Source organism: Oryctolagus cuniculus, chromosome 21 (genome assembly GCF_964237555.1).
Source record: "Oryctolagus cuniculus chromosome 21, mOryCun1.1, whole genome shotgun sequence".
NCBI lineage: Eukaryota > Metazoa > Chordata > Mammalia > Lagomorpha > Leporidae > Oryctolagus > Oryctolagus cuniculus.
In genome coordinates, this window is record NC_091452.1 from 29,880,305 (window position 1) to 29,901,618 (window position 21,314).

General features: G+C 55.5%; 1 protein-coding gene across 7 annotated transcripts in view; it reads right to left on the reverse strand.

Annotated features, from left to right (window-relative positions):
- MED15 (mediator complex subunit 15) overlaps positions 1–21,314 on the reverse strand; it is an 81,125-nt gene that overhangs the window by 4,626 nt on the left and 55,185 nt on the right. For 3 of the 7 annotated variants that reach the window (XM_051841028.2, XM_051841025.2, XM_051841026.2), the window contains 4 exons: positions 12,470–12,690; positions 11,537–11,869; positions 10,157–10,285; positions 4,882–5,001 (listed from right to left, as the gene is read on the reverse strand). In XM_051841028.2, the coding sequence (XP_051696988.2) occupies positions 4,882–5,001; positions 10,157–10,285; positions 11,537–11,869; positions 12,470–12,690 (803 nt within the window). The remainder of the gene's footprint in view (positions 1–4,881; positions 5,002–10,156; positions 10,286–11,536; positions 11,870–12,469; positions 12,691–21,314) is intronic. The other 4 variants (XM_070065916.1, XM_051841027.2, XM_070065917.1 and 1 more) reach the window with 2 other exon arrangements.

Consider the following 21,314-nt stretch of genomic DNA (forward strand, 5'->3'; position numbering starts at 1 on the left):
CACAGTCCAGGCATCGGGACAGAGCTGTGTGAAGTGCCCGCCCCTTCCAGGGGCAGCATGGACGAGTTTCAGATGGGGTGACAGATGCCTCCCACGAAGGAGCCTTGGAGAGAGAAGGCCACCTTGCCCAGGGCTGCTGACGGCCGTGTAATCTGGTCCAGGACCTCCATGAAGTTCCTGCTTGATCCAGAGCGACCCAAGGGTCCTCAGTATTCAGCCCCCTGCACGCTGAGTGTCCGAGACCCTCGCCCAGCACTGCACAGACTCGGGATACTTCCCAGGGCACCTGATGCTGACGGCCACCTAGGGCCCCAGCACCACGCCTCCTCCCACACACGCCTCCCCACGGCGCAGGAAATGCAGGGTGAGGACCACTCTGGGGGCTGCTGCTTTCTCAGCTTCTGGAGTCGGGGAACAGGCCCGGATCCCACCAGGGAAGCAGGACACCTGCCCTACCCCCACTGGCCAGGCAGGGGTAGACATGGGCCCTGTCCATGGCAGCCTGTGCTGCCCTTTCTTTCAGGACCACCCAGACCAGGCTCAGGGAGTGAAATGCTTCTCTCCTGCTCTTCCCTCCTCGCTCCGCCATTCCCGCTGAGTCTGGCAGGAGGTGTTGCACAGGGTGCTGGGACGGCAGGTGCACCACCCACATCATGGTGCTTCCAACAGAGCTGGTCAGGGGCCCCAAACCAAAGCTGTGATTCAGTGCACCACTGACGATAAAAGGGACTGCTCCTGCTACTTGGTGACCAAGACGTGCCTGCTGGGGGGCAGGGGTACGAGACCCCAGGCCTGGGTGGCTGCGCCTCCTCACTCCAGTAAGAGCAGTGAAATGGTCCAGGGTGATCCACACTGAGTCAGCGAGATCGGACACAGGGGTGGAGCTACCAAGTGCCACCAGGGTGCACTGTGAGTCCCAGGGGCGGGGCGGGGGTGGAAAGCGCGCTCTAGGAAATCCCAAGACCAAGAAGCTCCACGCAGAACCACAGAGCCAAGGAGCCAGGGCACAGGCCAGGGCGTGGGCCTGGTTCTCCTACGGTGGGTCTCTCCTGGCCCCAGCCCTCACGTCCCCGTCTGTCCCGCCGCACACAGCTCCTTTCTCTGTGACTTCCCTGGTGGCTCCTGGGCAACCTGCCCCCGCCATCCTGGATGCTCACAGGAGCCTGGCCCCAGGCATCACGCTTCTCTCCCACTAGCCTGGCCTAGAAGCTTCCTCCTGAACTTGCCCCAGTGGCCGGGTGGCCTGGGCCACCAGGCTGGGCATGCAGGTGAGCCGCTGCAGCCCGGAGCCCACAGCACTGAGCTTGGCAGCTGCGCCCGTGAGCTCCCACAGGCTCCCTCTCAGCTCCTCAGCTGCCCCACACGAGGTGAGGCAGGGGGAGTCTTTTGGCAGGAAGGAAACAAACCAAGGGCACCAAGGGCATTTTCAAGAGCAGGAAACCAGGGACGGCAAAGGCTTTGAGGTGTCAGCACTGGGCAGTGTCAAGTCCCAAAGCACCTCAGATAGCCCAGCTGGGCAGGGGGAGAGCTCCCCCACCTGGCCTGGGGGCTCCAGTTAGGGAGCGAGTGCCCTGAAGGGGACGGAGGATGCAGGGGTGTAGCTCTGTGCTGTCTCACGTCACCTCTGCCGGTGGTCTGTCACAGATGCTAGAACAGGCGCAGTGTGAGGACGGCGCACCTCCCAGGCAGGCGCTTCTGAGCACGTGCCACGGCACGCCGTGTACTCCACCCGCCACCCACGTGTCACAGGTGCACACCCAGGAGCTCGGAGGGAGGGGACTGGTGCGTGGTGGGGAGCCCAGGCACATTCAACGTCCACACCTCAGCAGCGACGGCACGACCTGCTTCCCTGGGACAGGGACCTCACCCGACAGCCCTGATGGCCTGTGCAGGATGTCTTCCCCAGTTCTCCGAGAGGATGAGGGGGCCACACGGGGCTGGGGGGACACAAGGAGGAGGGGAGAGGAAGAGGCAGGAGGGCAGAGAGGGCAGGCAGAGCCACCCCATGGGGCAGCAGAAAAAGGCTAGTCCTGGAGTTCCACCCTACAGGCAAAGCTCAGGAAGGGGTGGCGGCACCATGTGCTCTGGCCTGCCGGCACGGCCGCCCTCAACACAGTCCCCGCAGTTACTCTGCAGAGCAGGGGAACGTGGGTCACCTTGTGGCGTCGCCTGCTCTCACCTGTCAGGGGAGCACTGCGACAGGGAGCCCACGCCTCCCCCTTGGACCTCTGCGCTGCGCACTGCCCGGCACAGAACCCTGCTTGGCTGCGGTTGTCTGAGACCAAGAGGCACCCACAAACGTGAGACACAGGACAGAGACTGAGCTGCTTCCCCTTCCACAGCCTGATCCACCTGTCTCTTTGGACCCAGTTAGTGGTCGCAGGGCAAACCAGACAGGCAGTGTAGATGCTGAAAAGCATCCTAGCGCGCGCGGGCTGTGGGGTAACTGGCACAGCACAGCAGCCACAGGACGCACACGTGGGCACGCTGAGAGGTGAGCAGGCACTGGCCGCAGAGCGCCTGTGGGACACAGGCACCAGGCATGTTCACTGCCAGACAAGCAGTGGGGCAGCTCCTGGAAAGACTTGAAAACGATGAGGGTGCTTCAAAAAGTTCATGGAAAATGAAATTAAAGATGTTTACTTTGGTGCAAAAAAATCTGAAACCCATGCTCTCTTGTCATATGCATTTCTCATGAGCTTCCTGAAGACCCCATGAACTTTTGGAAGTGCCCTCATTTTTGGAAGTGCTTTCATTTCTAAAAAGGGACTGGACCACACAGATATGGACACAGGAGCAGCTGCACCGGTTCTGGAAGCAACCTGTGTGGCCAGTGCAATGTCCAGAGCACGCGGGGGCCCCTGGACACGAGTCTGAGCTCCTCTGCTCCAAGGTCAGCCCACCAGGTGTGCGAGAGGCTGCAGGAGGGAGGTGGGCTCTGCCCAGTGCTTCAGGACCTGGCTCTGACGGGAGGCCAGGGTCAGCCAAGGCTGCAACGCCTTGCTCCGGCAGTGGGCACAGCCCCGTCCAAGGCTCTCCTCAGGCAGCTTCCCCCTCTTGTCTAAACAGTTTCAGGGTCGTCTTCCTCTCAGATGGCAAGCAAAAATGATCCTGCTTTAAAAACAAAACCAAAAAAAACCAGAACCTTGCAGAGTTCCATCCATCCTTCCTTCCCAGAAATCCTTGGGTCTAATTTTTTTTTTTTTGGCCAGGACAAGGGGTATTTGCTAAAGGCTGCTGTATTTGCCCTCAAAATAGTACCACCCCAAGGGCCGAGGGCACGATCCCACCCCTGCAGCGCTCACAGACAGGTGAGTCCATGCTGGCATCTTCCAGACAAGGCTCTGGCACTGACCCCACAAAATGCAACCAGGATCAACGGCCTCCTGGAGCACTGGTTTCAGCTACTGCCTTCATCTTGGCTTCCTCTGTCTTTTCCTCCACTTTTCCTCCCCTCCACCTAACCCTGTGGGCAGAAAGACCTGTTTGGTGTATTTTATCCAAGTCCCTGGTCCTCAACCCAGTGGCCCCTGAGGCCCTCTCCATCTGTGAGAGGGGCTAAACGCTACACAGAGAACCAGTGAAGCTCCACACAGAGAAGGCATCACACACTCAGTGTTGGGCACTTTTCTGTTTTTACAGAAGCCACTTCTCCACACCTAACCACCTCACCTGGCCCAGGGAACCCACCGGGCAGCCAAAGGCTGTGGAAAAGGAGAGCAGCAGCTCCAGGGCCGAGCCGAGAACTCGAAGGAACCTGGGCGAGGAGACCCTCCCTAGCAACACAGGGGCCCTCCTGAGCTCTGTCTGCCCTGCCGCCACGCCCACCTGCCCTGCACCCACTGCTGCTCAGGAGGGGCTCCTTCCACCAGCAGAGTCCAGCCACTTCCCTCTCCCATATCCTACCACCTGCCACAAGGGAGGTCAACGCCAATGTCACCAGGTTCTGGTCAGTGGCAAGCTGTGCAAATACACATCTGGGGCGTGCCTGGGGGTCAGAGTTCAGGGAGGGCAACAACTGACTGTGTTCCTGGAGGTGCCAGCTCGCAGGTGGAGTGGTGGCTCCACCCCGGTGCCCTCGGGGAGGCACAGGGCCCACGCCTGCCAGGACTGCAGATGCGCCTCCCCTCCAACAGAAACTGAACCATGAGTCTTCTGGCATGTCTGAGGTTTCCACAGCAGACCCAGAAACGTGCACAGCCTGGGGTGAGAACTTGAGCACCGGTTGCCCTCAGTCTCAGAACAGTGCCCAGCACACGGCCTCCATGTGATCACTATTTGTTAAAGCAAGACTTCCGGAATGCTGCCAAACCTCACAGGATAACGGTAGCCCTGCAGAATGTAACGCACACAGAAGTCGACGCCTGCCTGGGAAGTCGTGTGTGCACGTGCGTGCAGTACGCTCCACACCCCACACAGCAAACCCTAGCCCAGTGCAAACAGCACAACCTGAGGCCATGGCTGCGGCCTGTGCTGTCCAGCACGGACACCATGAGCTTCCCTATGCAGCAGCCCAGCACCACATCTGTAACAGGTGCAACCAAGGGACTGGGCAGTTTTCTCCGTTTTCAGCAATTTAAATGGAGACAGCCACACGGTACCAGACAACCCGGCTCTAGGAAGCCCGCTGTTTGTTTGGCTTTTGTCCTATTTTACCAGGAACAGGACAGCGGCATGACAGTGTTCACCTGATCGCACCCCATTTACTCACATCCCCTCAGGGGGCACACGCTGGGCCTGGCCTCATCCCAGAGGGACGACTTGGTCGGGCACTCTGAAAGCCACCGTGAAGCAGTCACCGGAGATGACAGGTGCGCTTTACAAAGGCTCTCAGGGGACCCCAAGCTCCCAGCCGAGCCCTGTCCGCAGTCCCATAAATACCTGTGCTGTGGGCTGTCTGCCCAAAGGAATGGAGCTCGCCGGGACGGCAGACACTGCGGAGGTGAGTGGGAACCGGGCTCTTACATGCATCCCGCCTTGGGCCAAGGCTTCGGTGATCATCTTTGAGGACAGAGGGACAACAGACAAGGTGATTGTGACAAGAGACGCAGCGTGCGGGCAGGTGGAGAGGGTGTGTGCGCCAGGGCGAGGCCCCCAGCATCAGGACAGTTCTGGCCAACGTGCGCAGGCCCACGGCATCAGGGGTCTAGGAGAGTCACCGTCGGTGCTGCTTCCAGACCCTTCTATCCTAACTGGCCACTCCTGGGTGCGCTGTCCTGAATTCCGCCTTGAGCTGTGGGCCCATCAGAATCCCAGAGCCCACAGAATCAGACTTCAAGGGCAGGCGATGGCACTTCTAGGGGACAAACCTCCGAAGACGACTCATCAACAAAGCTTGCCACGAGAAAGGCTGACCATCACTGAAACAGAAGGTGAGGGCCACAGGCCCATTCCGGAATTTTCCTTACAGAGGCAGACTGCAAACCACCCCCATCCTCCTGGCCTCTCTGGGGCTGCTGTCCGGGTACCTACCAGGGTTTCCTTTTACACTAAACGCAGAGGGGAAGAAGCCTGGGCCTCTGCCCGCAGGAGGCCTGCAGGGGCAAGCAGCACTTTGGCATGGGCCAGGACCACTGCTGTGCTGTGGGCCTGGCCACCCTTGCTCTGGGCTGAAGTGGGGGATGGATTCCAAGCCAGGTCCCTGGAGAGCAGGGCCTGTGTCCATTTAGCACTGCCACAGACCACGACAGAATGACAGTGCTGGGAACAAAGGGACTGGTCCAAGGAAAAACAAAATCCCGAGTCCAGGAGGCGTACGCCTGGCCCCAGATCAAGGCAGTGCTGCTGCACCATGTCCATGCAGTGACGGCAGCCAGGGACAAGGCTCCAAAGCCAGAGCGCCCTGCTAGCTGGGGCTGTCGTAGCAGTAGCAGAGGCCAATCAGAACACACAGCAGCCAGGCCAAGAGGGACCTTCCTGGGGACGTGGCAAGCAAGCGGTTCTGGCGGCACTGGCTGTGTCACACACGGTCCTGAAGAGCCCAGCGCCCGCCACGGCATGCTTCAGGGCGGAAGCTTCTCTGGGGAACCAGTCCACACTGGGAGTGGGCAGAAAGCAGAGGGGGCGTGGCGGGCGGTGAGGGGAGCTGTCCGTGGGCCTCTGCTGCACTCAGGACACTCGATGGTGTGCCTTCCGGCTGGGAGGCGGGCTGTGAGGGGAGCACATTTCTTCCCAGAAGGCAGTAACGAGGAAGGAAAAGCTGAAGCCTGATTGCCCACTGACTTCTTCAAACACAACTCCTGGAAGCAAAGCTCATTCTCTCTTAACCGCAAACTCGGAGGACAGCGCACCAGTACTACGCACACAGGCAGACGAGCGCCAGGCACGCCCGCCAGGAGCCGGCAAGGGACAGCATTCTAGCACTTCCCAGCCAACTGCTGCAGAGGAGCCACGGCCGGCGCACACACAGGGGTCCTGCGGGCCGGCCACTGACAACAATCACACGTCAGCTCTGCCACACACACATCCACGGTTGCCGTCTGTCTCTGAGGACAACTCAGTGACCTGTAAATTAGGGTGAAGCATCTGTATACTGTAAGAACAGTAGGTTCGAAGACAAAAGCACAGGGAATGTCGAAATGGGAGACATACTCTAACCAGGTTGTAAGGGGACAAAGAGAAGTCTGTTGGTCCAAAATCCCACGGTGGGGACGCGTCCACAGCCCAGGGCCAGCCCACATCCTGAAACAATCCCACCCCTGCCAGTGCCTCTGTTCTGTTCTAGGAGGGCTGCCTGCTGCAGCACCCCCAGCCCTAGCATAGTTCTCACAGAATGGCTGGCCCACTCCACAGCGGGCGGTGCTCCCGCGGTCCCTGGGCTCTGAGGTCAAGTGAGGAGCCCCACTCTGTGCCCCTGGTGTCCTGCTCACAGGACTGCCGACTTTCAAGGCGGCCCTGGGACTCACTTCTGAGCAGCTTTGGGAAATAACCAAGAACTCAGCCACACAGCAGATACGTAACTGGTGACAGCAAAAAAAAAAAAAAAAAAAAAAAAAAAACACCTGGAAATAAAATCCAAGACCAAGAAGGTCACTAAGGACAGCTGGAGACACTCCCAGAGGAATGTTCCTTTCTGGGCAAAAAGGGCTTTCTGATGACACACACCTCACTGCTCCAGTAACAGGGAAGACACCACATGTGAGACCTTGTGGATGGTAAGCCCTCGGTGACATGAGGGAACCCTAAAGCCAGCAAACTTCCTACCCCACTGGGATGCTCCTCTCACCGACATTTCCTTGCATTTCTTCTTTGTTTGTTTTTAAAGGTTCATTTACTCATGGGGGTGGAGGTGGGGCAGAGGGGAGAGAGGGAGAGAATAAGAATTAATCTGAGAGCTTCCATTTGCTAGTTCACTCCTCCAAAATGGCCACAATGACCTGGACTGGTCCAGGCCAAAGCCAGAAGTCCTGAGCTTCATCCAGGTCTCCCACAAGGGTGGCGAGGGACCAAGGGCCATCCTCTGCTGCTCTCCCAAACACATCAGCAGGGAGTCGGATCAGACCAGCACTCACATATGGGATGTAGGCATCACCAGCGACAGCTTAGCTCACTGCATCACAATGCCAAATTCCCCATCTTCACACTTTTTATGTTTTTTATTTATTTCCATCTACACAAAAGGTAGGGGGAGGGAGGGAGGGAGGGAGGGAGGGAGAGGGAGAGGGAAGGGGGGAGAATCTTCCATCTGTTGGTTCATTCTCCAAATGACCTCAATAGCCAGGGGTGCGCCAGACTAAAGTCAGGAGCAGGGAACTCCATCCAAGTCTCCATGTGGGTAGCAGGGGCCCACACACTTCGGCCCTCATCCACTGGCTCCTAGATGCATTACCAGGAAGCAGGATTGGAAGCAGAGTAGCCGGGACTTGAACCAGCACTGTGATATGGGATGCAGGCGTCCCAAGTGGTGGCTTAAGGGCCACACCACAACGCCTGCCCTATCTGTGCACTTTTATTTTCCACAGCCACCATACGTCTCTCAGGGTTTCTACAGCACAGTACTAAAACCTCGCCTCGTCCACCAAGCCAACTGGGTTTCAAAGGCAGGCCTGAAATCCAAAGCTATCCCTTTAAGGAGCTTCTTGCCCTTAAGCCACCTAGCCACACCCAGAAACCACTGTCTCTAGGACAATGCAGTGGGGCTGCCCAGCCTCCTGGGAACCAGCAGCATAGCAAGACCACGATGCAGAGAAAAGCGGCAGAGTGAGAGGCCAGGAGCCCGAGGGTCACCACCACACTGAAAGGCACACCATGGAGGTGCATCCTTCTCTGGCCTTTGAGAACGTAGGAGGCGAACTCTGCTGCCTGCCCTGAGCAGTCCCACCACCTGGCCACACACGTCCCATGGCACTGCAGGCAGGTGACAGTGGTCCTTGAAAAACTGGAGGCGCCCCCTCCCTGCCAAACAGCAAATCCATCGGGAAACAAAGTGGTGGCCAGTCACTCCTCATCATTCCATGGTCCTCACCCAAAGGTCCTGCCTTAGCATCACTGGCCACCAGCTCTCCATGCCTTAGCTCCAGGGTGGCAGGAAGGTAAACCAGCAACGGTGATGGGTACCCAGCACCAGGCCCCCACGCCGGCTGGAATGGGGCTTCCACCAGGAGCCAGTGGTGATCACCTTGCAGGCAGAGCAGCACCTGAGCAGGGTTCAACAGTGGGGACTGAGTGGGCAGCAGGGATAAGGAGCCAGTGGAACTACAGGGCGCACACCACCTAGAGCTGGAAGCCCAGGACATCAGCAGAACAGGGGGCCCATGGCAGCTGAATATGCGGGCTGGCCCATGGCTGTTCGCTCTCCAACTTTGAGGAGCGGGATCAGAGGGGAGTTCTAGTTCTCTTCCCCGCTGCACCTGACCTCAGGAGCACAAATCTCCTTGATCTGCTGCCCTGGATGTGGGAGGGAGGGTCGTGAAGAGCAAGGGCAGAGGGTCACTGCATGCCGCCACCAAGCCGGATCTGCACACAGGCCATGTGCTTTCTCTGCATGGAGACCAAGAGGAGGGAGGTCCCAGACACTGGGGGTGGCAGATAGACTAACCTTGTCCCACGGGCGGTCAGCCCTGGCAGCCACAAACGTGGAGTCCGTGGGGGTGTTTTGCACAAGGCCACCTCTGAGGAAGCAGATGACATGGGAACCCTGGGCCCAGCTTGTCCAGGGAGGCTGCTAGGTCAGCTCAGCTGCACCGAACCCCTCAGTTGGCCTCGGTCACCATGCTGCCCCTCAGCCAGCAGAGGACTGATACGTGTGGTAGGGACTGAGGGGGACTCTTACTGAGCCCTTTGCCCACTGTGCAATGATGCCGCACACTAACAGAGCACACCGTGTCCGGAAGGGCCTGACACACAGCACCATTCACCCGGACATGTTGCTTGCAGGTGAGCCAGCAGGTGCAGGAGCACAGCTGATGCCCTTGTGACAGCAGCAAAGCACAGCGGAAGTGCCAGATGTGGCCTGGGATGCAGCAACAGGCGGACCACACAAACTAGCACATCTGGCTCCTTCTAAAGCTAACCCTTCTGAGTCAGGATCAGGAGTGTTTCCCTGACGGCCACCACCCTGCACCAGGGTGAGGCGGGACTGTCAGAGGCGTCCTGGGGACCCCGGAACCCTACCCTTAGCCACTAGAAAGGGCCAGCCAGACCTCCTGTGCCCCAAAGCCATCCAGCAGGCAGAGAAAGGGCATGAGCTGACGTGGTGATGAGGGAGGGACGCATACTTCTCCCTGTGCCACACCGAAGTCCCAAAGCGCAGGACAAGCACCAGGACACTCCTACTCCTGCTGCCGAGCACGTGGGCAGCCACTCCCAGCCTCTTCTTAGTTTCTAGAGACCCCTGCCCCAGCCAGCTCTGAAGTTAGATACCCACACCGAAGCTGAGGTGAGGAGGAAACTGAGGCACAACCTCAGAGTATCAGAGAACAGGCAAGCCGAAGGACACCAGAGGACAGGGGGACGACTTGCCCTGCACAGCTTGGGGGGTCCCAGACTTGATGAAGCAGGTTACCCCGAGGATCCTGAGGGTCAGAGTAAATGAAGAGGAAGCCCACGCTTGACCAACTCAGCCCAATGCTACCAGGGCCCTTGCTGCAGAGCTCCCTGTGCGGGCGACAAGCACCCACTAGCTACTACAGATGCCCTTGGCTCCCAAGGCCCTCACCTGGACTCCAGGAGCCACCATCTGGGCAGCCTGAGCTGTCTGCACCGCTGTCTGCTGCGGCACCTGGGGCTGAACCTGTGGCACCTGGGGCTGCACCTGCGGCTGCTGCACCACCATCGGGGCTCGGACCTTAAGAGAGGAAGAGAGAATGCAATTTGGAGCTACCTGGGGCAGTGAACAGAGCACACATGACTTCTAAAATGGAGCTTTTCTTGAGACAAGGATGAATCTGCTTGACTTTGCAGGCCATGTCACCTCACTGGCTGCATGATTCCTAAGTCCACCAGAAACGTCCCAAACCTACCCTGCTCTGGGTGAGCAGGGTACAGCCGCACCTCATCCAAAGCTGGCAAGAAGCAACATGGCCCTCCCCCATGAGACCCCCCACATACATGTCACCACCAGCACCCACAAGAGACAGCTTCCAAAGCCAAGCACACAGCCCAGGCCACTTGTCCTCTGGGTCACGCTCACAGAGAGCCCTGCTCAGAGCTTCGACTCACTGACAGTAACCAGGGCCAGCTGGCCAGCCAGCAGCAGGCACAGCTAGAGGGGTGAGCCGGGCAGGAAAGCAGGCCACTGTGGGACCACTGTGTGGAGAAACCTCGAGGGACAAGGTAGGCTCGGGCCAAGCCCACACAGGTGCCGCCTCTAAGCCATTAGATCTAATCTCAACAGAACACATCCCACCAAGAAGCACATAAGGACCCAGGGCCCGGGGGCTGGCTCCCAGGACAGGGAAGTGACTGTACTTAACCACTCACAAACCTCCCCAGCCTTCTTCCGTGGGGTCTTCTACTTGTACTTGGTTCTGGTGTGGTCCCTGTCCCTACTCCACTCAACAAATCACAAATAAAAAGGCCACAAAAAGATGCCCACGTGGTGCCTTGACCCAGCTGCCTCCCTCCTGGTGGCCACACTCTGTCCTCTGTATAAATGCCACTGACTTTGTACAGAGACACAGTGAGACTGGAGACAACAGGATTGTATATACGATTACCTCCCTCAAAGCATGGCAATCCAAGGTCTCCGAGATCGTTGCTCAGAACGTGCCTCTGGGCACCAGCACAGCACTGTGGACGGGCCCTGCACAGTGGTGCCCTGCCATGCAAGCAATCACCCGGTTCGGGAGCTCTTAGACACTGCCTGGACCAGCCCACGCAGAGTGCAAGAGCAGCTCCTGCAATGCATGGTCCCTCACGGAGCCGTGCCGCAGGCCTGGATGTGGGGTAGCGTCGGGGGCTGCTGAGGCCTTCTGCTCAAAGGAATGGACGTGGTAACTACAGCTGAAGCACCTCGGACACTGCTGCCGACAGACCCAGTTGCTGCACAGGACACAAGAGAAGCTGCGTGTGCCTCCCCACGGGGCGGGATACTCACAAATTTCAGCTGCTGCTGGGCGTACAGCATCTGTCCAGGGAGGGCTTGAGCCTGGGACACCAAAGGCTGGGGCTGGGACTGTGGTGGGAGCTGTGACGGTTGGTTCTGAGCAACTGGCGGCTGCTGGGCCTGTGGCGGTGGCTGGTGGTGCTGTGGGTGATGCATTTGCTGCAGCTGCTGGGGTAGGGTCTGGGAGGGGGGAGGCTGAGGCTGCTGCATGGGCGGCTGCTGCATGGGCGGCTGGGCCTGCAAAGCCTGCTGTTGCTGCTGCTGCTGCTGCTGCTGCAGCTGCAGCTGTGCCATCCGCTGCAACTGCTGCTGCTGCTGCTGTATCTGGAGACACAAGGAGCACTCGGTTACCTTCTGCCGGCCTCTGGGGTGCCAGCTCTGCCCCAGAAGCCCAGTGGGACACCACCACAGCCTCCAAGGAGGCCTGCCTGGCTGACCTTTCACGTGGGGAGGAGAGCACCTGCCACAGAAGGGCTCTGCGCCCTCGAGGACACATCCCCGGGATGGTTCAGGGGAAGTACGTAGAAGGCACAGTACGACGCAGCCCAGGGAAGCCGCCAGCTCGGGCAACTGGACATCTGAAGCCTCCCCAGCGAGGCTGGGATTACCAGGGGTCACCAGTCTGTGCCTCAAAGGGATGGTCCGTGTCAGCGATGTCCTCCTTCAGGAAGAGAGGACGAGTGGGGCTGAAGACTCAGCAACCTCTGGGAAGGGACCCTCCACGAGCTGCGGAGACGGAGACGGAGCAGCAGGGTCCACGTACCCCCAGGGGCTCACTGCCTGCTTGTGGGAACTCTCGCATGAACTGCTCACAGCCCTTCAGCACACGGCGCGTCCACAGCCAGGTACCCGGACCTGACTGGGTGCCGTCACGGGGCCTTGTTCTCCTGCCTGGGCCCAGGACGGGGGAGGGGCCCCAGGTACCTGCTGCTGGTTCTGATGATGTAACTTGATCAGGTGCTGCTGCTGCTGCTGCTGCTGCTGCACCGCGGCCTGGAACTGCTGCTGCATGGCGTTCTGCTGCGCCTGGAACTGCTGCTGCTGCTGCTGCTGCTGCTGCTGCAGCGCTGCCTGCTGCGCCTGGAACTGCTGCTGTTGCTGCTGCTGCTGCTGCTGCAGCGCCGCCTGCTGGAGCTGCAGCTGGGCTGCGGGGAGACCAGGCTCAGGCCCCGCAAGGGCAGCGGCAACAAGCAGAGCCCCCCCCCCCCCCACTGCGTTGAGGTGGGGCAACAGCTGGAACCTCAGGGCTCCGCTTACCAGGGACGCAGACGGGAGAGGAAGTGGCACTGTGTTAACGCGGAACTCACTAGCATGAATTATGCTATAATAACCAGAGACAGGAAAAACAGGTCTTTTGGACAGATAAGAAGGCCTAACTCTGGCGACCACCCACCTGCTATCTGCATGGATTTGCCTATTCTGGACGCTTCATAGAAATGGCCAAGATGGTAGCTCTTTTGTGACAGGCTTCTTCGACCTAGCGCAATCTTTCCAAAGTGCACCCATGTCCTGACACCCATGTGTCAGCCCTATCTGCATTACTTTTATTGCCAAGTAATGGTGCAACATAGGAATCCCCCAATACTGCTTTACTTATTCATCAGCTGACAGAAACTGGGGTCAGCTCCACTCTTTGACTACCATGAATAACACTGGTGAGAACAGGCGCTAGGGAGTCAGTGCCTGCATCTGAGTCTCGGCCCTGCTTCCGGTTTGAGCCTCTTGCCAATGTACACCCTGGAAGACACAAAGTGGCCCAAGTAACTGGGTCCACATGGAAGATCCAGACTGAGCTCTGGGTTCTTGGTTTCAGCCTGGCCCAACCTTGCTGTTACATGCATTTAGGGAGTGCTCCAGCAGATGGAAGATAATCTGTTTCTGTCTCTCTCTTTACCTTTCAAATAAAATGAAAATACCCCAAAATTAAAAAAAAACAGGAATTCAGGTTTTTTATGGTGGTGAAAATATTGTAGAACCGATTGTACTGATAGCCCATGACTCTGTGAATATACTAAAAATCACCGCATAATACACATCACACACCTGAACTGCATGATAACGAGAATTATCTCTTAATAAAGCAGGTTTTTTTTTTTTTTTATTTAATTTTTTTAAGTGGGCCAGGCATTTGGCCTAGCAGTTAAGATGCCTATGTCTCACACTGGAGTGCCTGGGTTTGATTCCCAGCTCTGTTTTCCTGCACATGCAGATTCTGGGAGTCAGCAGTGAGGACTCAACTTACTTTATCTGCCACCCAGGCAGGAGACCTGGGAAGAGCTCCCAGCTCCCCGTTCCAACCCTCAGCTGCTGTAGACACCTGAGGACTGCACCAGTAGGTAGGAGCTGTCTGTCTCTCATGTAAGTACAATACAAACCAACCAACAACACAAAAGCCACAGCTCCTCCGTGGGCCACGTCTCCCCCAAAGGTAAGTTTGCAGAACCACAACACATCACAACCACGACCTGTGCTGTGTTCCGAGTTCTTTAAAAAAAGGAGTTATTTGAAAGGCAAAGTTACAGAGACGAGGGAGACATAGATCGTCTATCCACAGGTTCACTCCTCAAATGGCCGTAACAGCCAGGACTGGGCTACACCAAAGCCAGGAGCCTGGAACTCCATTTAGGTCGTGGCTGGCAGGGGCCCAAGCACTTGGGCCACCTTGTGCTGCTTACCCAGGCCAAAGCAGGGAGTTGGATCGGGAGTGGAGCAGCCAGGACTCTTATGGGCAACCACATGGCATACTGGTATCCCAGGCAGTGGCTTAATCGGCTACACCACAACGCTGGCTCTTGTGGTCTGAGTTCTACACAATCAATCACCTGGGACGTTTGGTCTCCATCCCAGTCCCTGCAACAGGATCCTCCCTTCCTCCGGAACAGCAACCCCTGTCCTCCATTTCTAACATCCTGTCATATCAAAATTGATGTACCATTTCAAAAGTGTTATAAATAAGCCGGTGCTGCGGCTCACTAGGCTAATCCTCCGCCTCGCGGCGCCGGCACACCAGGTTCTAGTCCCGGTCGGGGCGCCGGATTCTGTCCCGGTCGCCCCTCTTCCAGGCCAGCTCTCTGCTGTGGCCAGGGAGTGCAGTGGAGGATGGCCCAAGTGCTTGGGCCCTGCACCCCATGGGAGACCAGGAGAAGCACCTGGCTCCTGCCTTCAGATCAGCGCGGTGCGCCAGCCGCGGCGGCCATTGGAGGGTGAACCAATGGCAAAGGAAGACCTTTCTCTCTGTCTCTTTCTCTCACTGTCCACTCTGCCTGTCCAAAAAAAAAAAAAAAAAAAGTTATAAATAAGTGGAACCAAGAGATTTTCAAGAAATGGAAAATTGTTATAAAAAACTATAAAAATGGATTTCAGCATTTTTTGTACCAAAATATTTTTCTTAAAAAAATTTTACTTATTTGGGAGACAGAGAGAAATAGAGAGATGTTCCATCTGCTGGTTCACTTCCCAAACGGCCACATAGGACTGAGCCAGGCCACAGCTGGGAGCAAGCATCCCACCCAGGTCTCCCAGAACTTGAGCGTCACCTGCTGCCTGCCAGGGTGTGGGAGCAGAGCCGGCACCTAAACCTAGGCACTTCTATAGAGTGGATACAGGTGTCCCAACCAGCAGCTTGAACCACTAAGGCCAAATACTTACTCCTAAGCTTGTCTTTTTTAAAATTCATTTCTTATTTTTTAAAGATTTTATTTATTTATTTATTTATTTATTTGAGAGGTGAGTTACATATAGTGAGAGGGAGAGACAGAAAGGTTTTCCTTCCACTGGCTCACTCCCTAGATGGCCCCAACGGCCGGAGCTGTGCCGATCCAAAGCCAGGAGCTAGGAGCTTCTTCCGGGTCTTCCATGTGGGTGAAGGGGCCAAAGCACTTGGGCCATCCTCTGTTGCTCTCCCAGGCCGCAGCAGAGAGCTGGATGGGAAGAAGAGCAGCCGGAACACGAACCAGCGCTCATATGGGATTCCGGCACCACAGGCGGAGGATTAACCTACTGCGCATGGTGCTGGCCCCCTAAGCTTATCTTTTAATTCCATTCCCCACAGCTTTTTGACAGCCCTAATAGTCTTAGAGTGTGAACCCTCTAGGACTGGCTATTTCTCCTCAGCACCGCCTATTCTGTTGTCAGACACTGCATGATGAAAACATCTGGGTGGAGGCGGGCGCTGGGCTGCAGTGGGTTAAACCACAACTTGAGATGCTGGCATCCCATATCAAAGTGCCAGTTCCAAGTGTCGGCTTGAGTCCCAGATGTTCTGTTTCCAATCCGCCTCTATGTTAATGCTCCCTGGAAAGCAGAGAAAGATGCCCAAATCCTTGGGCCCCTGCCCCCATGTGGGAGACCCAGATGGAGTTCCAGGTTCCCGGCTTCAGCCTGGCCCAACCCTGGCTATTGAAGTTATCTGGGCAGTGAACCAGCAGATGGAAGATTCTCTCTCTTTCCATCATTCTGTCAAATAAATCCTTTTTTTTTTTTTTTTTTTTTTTAAGAAAAAGACAAACATCTAGGGTAGGGGCCAGCACTGTGGCACAGTGGGTTAACACCCTGGCCTGAAGCGCTGGCATCTCATATGGGCGCTGGTTAGAGACCTGGCTACTCCACTTCCCATCCAGCTCTCTGCTGCGGCCTGGGAAAGCAGTGGAGGATGGCCCAAGTCCTTGGGCCCCTGTGCCCACAAGGGAGACCTGGAGGAGGCTCCTGGCTCTTGGCTTCAGATCAGCACAGCTCCACCATTGCAGCCAACTGGGGAGTGAACCATCGGATAGAAGACTTCTCTCTCTCTGCCTCTCCTCTCTGTGTAACTCTTTCAAATAAATAAAATAAATCTTAAAACACACACACACACACACACACACACACACACACACATCTAGGGTGGCTGCTATGAACTCTGGTGTATAGGTTTTTATGGGAAGTTTTCCCTTCTCTGAGATAAATGCCCAAGAGGGTGGCTGCTGAGTCACACGTTCTCGCCTGTAAGATGTGGATGACGGAAGTTTGCCGCGGTCATTAATGCAGCCATTCTGGCAGATGGAGGACATTCTCAACTGCTCTTTCTTGTGACAGACTTCACCGGTGCTCAGAGAGCAGGTGCACGACAACGCTGTCTCTGGCACCACTGAGGCTAGCCGCAGGGTTCACTTTGTGAGCACGCGTGTGCTTAGGTAAGCTGTTCATTACGTTGCTCAAGTAGTCCCTACATGGATCTTTTCAGTCTTAACTCTCAATAACCAAGAGAAGTAATCGAGGTAACTGCCCACACATCTTTGTTCATTCTCTATTCTTAAACCCTTCTGCATCTTCTGTTGTGGGCGGGATTCTCGGAAGGACAACACAGCTGTTTTGTCTCATTTCCATTCAACCTCACATTTCCTGTTCTTTAGCAGGAAAAGTTTAGTCTATTCACATTTATAATTACGTACACTTTTCAACTTCTGTTCATCTTGCCTTTGCTAACTTTCTTTTCCTCCTTTTTGTGAGACTGACTTTGCTTTTTAGATTTTTGTTGGGTGATGGCTCTTTTCTTTTTCTTATTCCAGTTTTTCCAACTGGTTTGAAATTTATAAATTATTTCTATTGTTATAGAATCTGAAACTTTTTCAATTTTCTCATGTACATTTTACTTAAAGCATAAAGCTTTTATAAATATTTTAACCTCCTACCCCAAAGCACTAATATTTTAAAAGTCTTATTATTGGGGCCGGCGCTGTGGCACACCAGGTTAAAGCCCCGGTCTGCAGTGCCGGCATCCCCTAGGGGCACCAGTTTGAGTCCTGGCTGCTCTACTTCTAATCCAGCTCTCTGCTGTGGCCTGGGAAAACAATGGAAGATGGCCCAAGTCCTTGAGCCCGTGCACCCATGTGGGAGGCCTGGAAGAAGCTCCTGGCTCCTGCCTTCTAATTGGCGTCACTCCGGCTACTGTGGCCAACTGGGAATTGATCCAGTGGATGGAAAAACTCACTCTCTCTCCCTCCACCTCTTTCTCTCACTGTGTAACTCTTTCAAGCAAATAAATAAATCTTAAAAAAAAATCTTTTATTTTTATTTTTATTTTTTGACAGGCAGAGTGGACAGAGAGAAAGGTCTTCCTTTGCCGTTGGTTCACCCTCCAATGGCTGCTGCAGCCAGCGTGCTGCGGCCGGCACACCACGCTGATCTGAAGGCAGGAGTCAGGTACTTCTCCTGGTCTCCCATGGGGTGCAGGGCCCAAGCACTTGGGCCATCCTCCACTGCACTCTCGGGCCACAGCAGAGAGCTGGCCTGGAAGAGGGGCAACCAGGACAGAATCCGGCACCCCGACCGGGACTAGAACCCAGTGTGCCGGAGCCGCAAGTGGAGGATTAGCCTATTGAGCAATGGCGCCGGCCTAAAAAAATCTTTTTATTCACTTACTTTTATTTATTTGAAAAGCAGAGGGACGGAAAGAAGACACAGAGAATTATCTGAGTCATTACCTGCTGCCTCCCAAGGGGCATAATAGAAGCTGGAATCAGGAGCCAGAGCCGGGGACTGAACCCAGGCACTCCTTTATAGGAGGTGGGTGTCCAAAGTGACAGGTTAACCCACTGAGCCACAATGCCTGCCCCAATAATTTTTTTTTAAAGTATGTCTTACATGTATTCTAAGATCTGGTATTCATACTATTCTCTTGGAATCTACTGATTCCTGGTTTTTCTTCTTTTTTAAAGATTTATTACTTATTTGAAAGTCAGAGAGAGAGAGAGACATACACACACAGACGAAGATCCTCCATTGGTTGGTTCTTTCCCAAAGCAGTTGCAACAGCCAAGACTGAGTGAGGCTGAAGCTAGGAGCCAGGAACTCCATCTGGGTCTCCCAAGTGGGTGGACCCAAGCACTTGGGCCATCCTCCTGTGCTTTTCATAGGTCATTAGCAGGGAACTAATTGGATGTGGAGCAGCCCTGGGACACAAAGTGGCGCCTATGCGGGATGCTGGCATTGCAGGCAGTGGCTTTGCCCACCGCACCACAGCGCCGGCTCCCTGGCTTACCTTCTAAGCCTTTGCATTAGACACTATTAAGAGACGGCACAGAGGGGCTGGCAGGTCATTACTTTACAGAGGTAATTTCTGTGTAGACCAGGGGTTCTCATTCTGGCCACTACTGACATTCGGATGAGGATGACGCTGTGTGCCTGGGACAGCCGCTGTGTGCCTGGGACAGCCGCTGTGTGTACAAGGGGGCTAGCAGCATCCTCACCTCTACCTGCTGCATGCCAGCTGCACCCTCACAGCTGGTACCCAGAAGGTCTCAGACACTGCCGATGTCCCCCGGTATAAAGTCATCATGACGGAGAATCCCTGGTTTGGATTTACACACATTCCCTCCCTCTTCTGATCACGCTTTCTTCTCCCATTTATACCTTGTATTGCAAAAGGATGTCCTGACAGCGGAGGATGGCCCAAGTGCTTGGATCCCTGCACCTGCACGGGAGACCAGGAGGAAGCACCCAGCTCCTGGCTTCGGATCAGCACAGCGCCAGTCGTGGCGGCCATTAGGGGACTGAATCAATGGAAGGAAGACCTTTCTGTCTCTCTCTCACTGTCTAACTCTGCCTGTTGGGGGAAAAAAAAAGAGCAGCTGGCATTTTGGCACAGCAGATTAACTTGCTGCCTGGGACACTGGCATCCCTTGTGGGACTGCTGCTTTGCATCCACACTACTCTAATTCTGACCCAGCTCCCTGCAAATGTGACTGGGAAGGCAGCAGATGATGACCCAACTATTCGGGCCCTTCACTCACGTGGGAGACCAGATGGCGTTCATGGTCCAGATCAGGCTGTGGAAGCCATTTGGGAGCGAATCAGCAGATGGGCGAACTTGCTCTCCCTTCTCTCTACTCTTCTCTCCCTCTCTGCTGGCTCCACTTTTCAAATTAAAACCAAAAACCAAAAACCAAAAAAAAAAAAAAAAAAACCACAAAACAACAGGATGGCCTGAGAGGAGAGACGTAAAGGGATCAAAGACAAGAGCGTGTCCTCCAGAGAAGCTGCCGATCTGAAAACTCTAAACACTGCCTGCTTCCCCAGGCCTCTGTGCCAGTGCCCGAACACCCTGCTGTCCTGACAGTCACAGCAGCAGCTCACCGCACGGATGCCTCTGAGGTCCTGAGCCTGGGGCCGCCCGGCCTTTTTCAGATGGCTCGACCTTATCTTCCACGTTTCTTGGCCCTGCTCCTGTATTTTCCATGTCCTCTTCTCTGAGCTACATTCCAGGAATCTTTTTTTTTTTTTAAAAGATATCTTTTATTTATTTGAAAGGCTGAGTTACAGAGAGAGGGAGGGAAAAAGAGAGACACAGAAACTTCCATCTACTGGTTCACTCCCCAAACTGCTGCAACGGCTGGAGCTGGGCACCTGTGAAGCCAGGAGCCAGGATCTGCTGGGTCTCCCACGTGGATGCGGGGACCCAGGGACTTGGGCCATCTTGTGCTGCTTATCCAGGCGCATCAGCAGGGAGCTGGATCGGAAGTGGAGCAGCCAGGATTCAAACTGGCGCCCCTATGGAATTCCAGCAGTGCAGGGGAGGCTTAACACCACAATGCTGGCCCCGGGAATTCTTTAAATACGGCTTCCGGCTTCCGGCTTCTGCCTGACAAATCCGTTGTTCTGCTCTATGGAATCTGCTGCTGACTCATCAGCACTGCCCCTCAGTAACTGTGCTCCTGCTGACTCCTTCACAGATCTGCTTGGTCACTCTTGGTGACGCGTTTTCATCTGCAATTCTTTTGTTTCTTTACACACAGCTTGTGTCTGAACCAGTCCTGTGTGTGGTCCCTGAGTGAGTCTGCACCTGCCTGTTGTCTCTGCTCTCTCTCATGCCGCCTCTCCTTCCTCTCATGTCTGCTGAATCACTGCCTGACCTTAACCGTGTAGTTCTCACAGGCCTGGGGACATCCTCCTCCCATCTCTACCTTCTTATGGGGGAACCAAGAGGTACCCCAAGCTTCAGCACAGATCCTGGCTGGTTAGAGGAACCCTAGGCTTGCCTTCCACTTGCTGACAGCAGGCCCAGCCTCAGCAGGGCACAGAGCTACCCCCACTTCCCACAGGCCACAGTCCAAAGCGTACCCCAACAGGACCTCGCTATTCAGGAGGGATAAGGCCCTTAGCACCAAGACGCCACAGGTCGAAGTAGGAGTGATTAAATTTTAAAGTCAGTTTTGCATGGATGTGGTATAAAACTTTTCAAGGAACAAAAACAGAGTGAAATGTAAGCCTTGCCCCAAGCCTGTACTGTAGGCCCCCGTCGTATTCAGTCAGAAGTTTCAGCACTCATACACTTCTAATTATTTCTTAAAGCCATATGCTTATGAAAACAAGAAATTCAACTATAGTGCAAAAAAAGGAGCCAAAGTCAGCACTTCTGTCTTCTTCCATACGCCCACACTGTGGGTGCATCAGGTAAGACAAGAGAAGAGGGGGGCTTGGGACCAGAAGCAAGCAGAGCCCGTTTCAGCGAAAGGAGATCCGAGCGGGCTACGAGATGGGTGCTGAGAAGCCAGTAAGAGGAGGAGGAGGACATGAGGAGGGGTGCTGGGAGCAAGGGTGCCACAGCCTTGGAGAAGCAGCTCCACACACACAGGGGCTGGGGTCAGGCGCTGGCTTCCAGCACAGCTTCTTGGCCTGGGATGTGACTTCTCAGCTGCAACCATCTCCCTGGCAAAGCGGAGGTGGTGACGCTACCCTCTTCCTGGGGTTACTGTTGGGGATGCATGACAAAATACACCCAAATACCAAAACC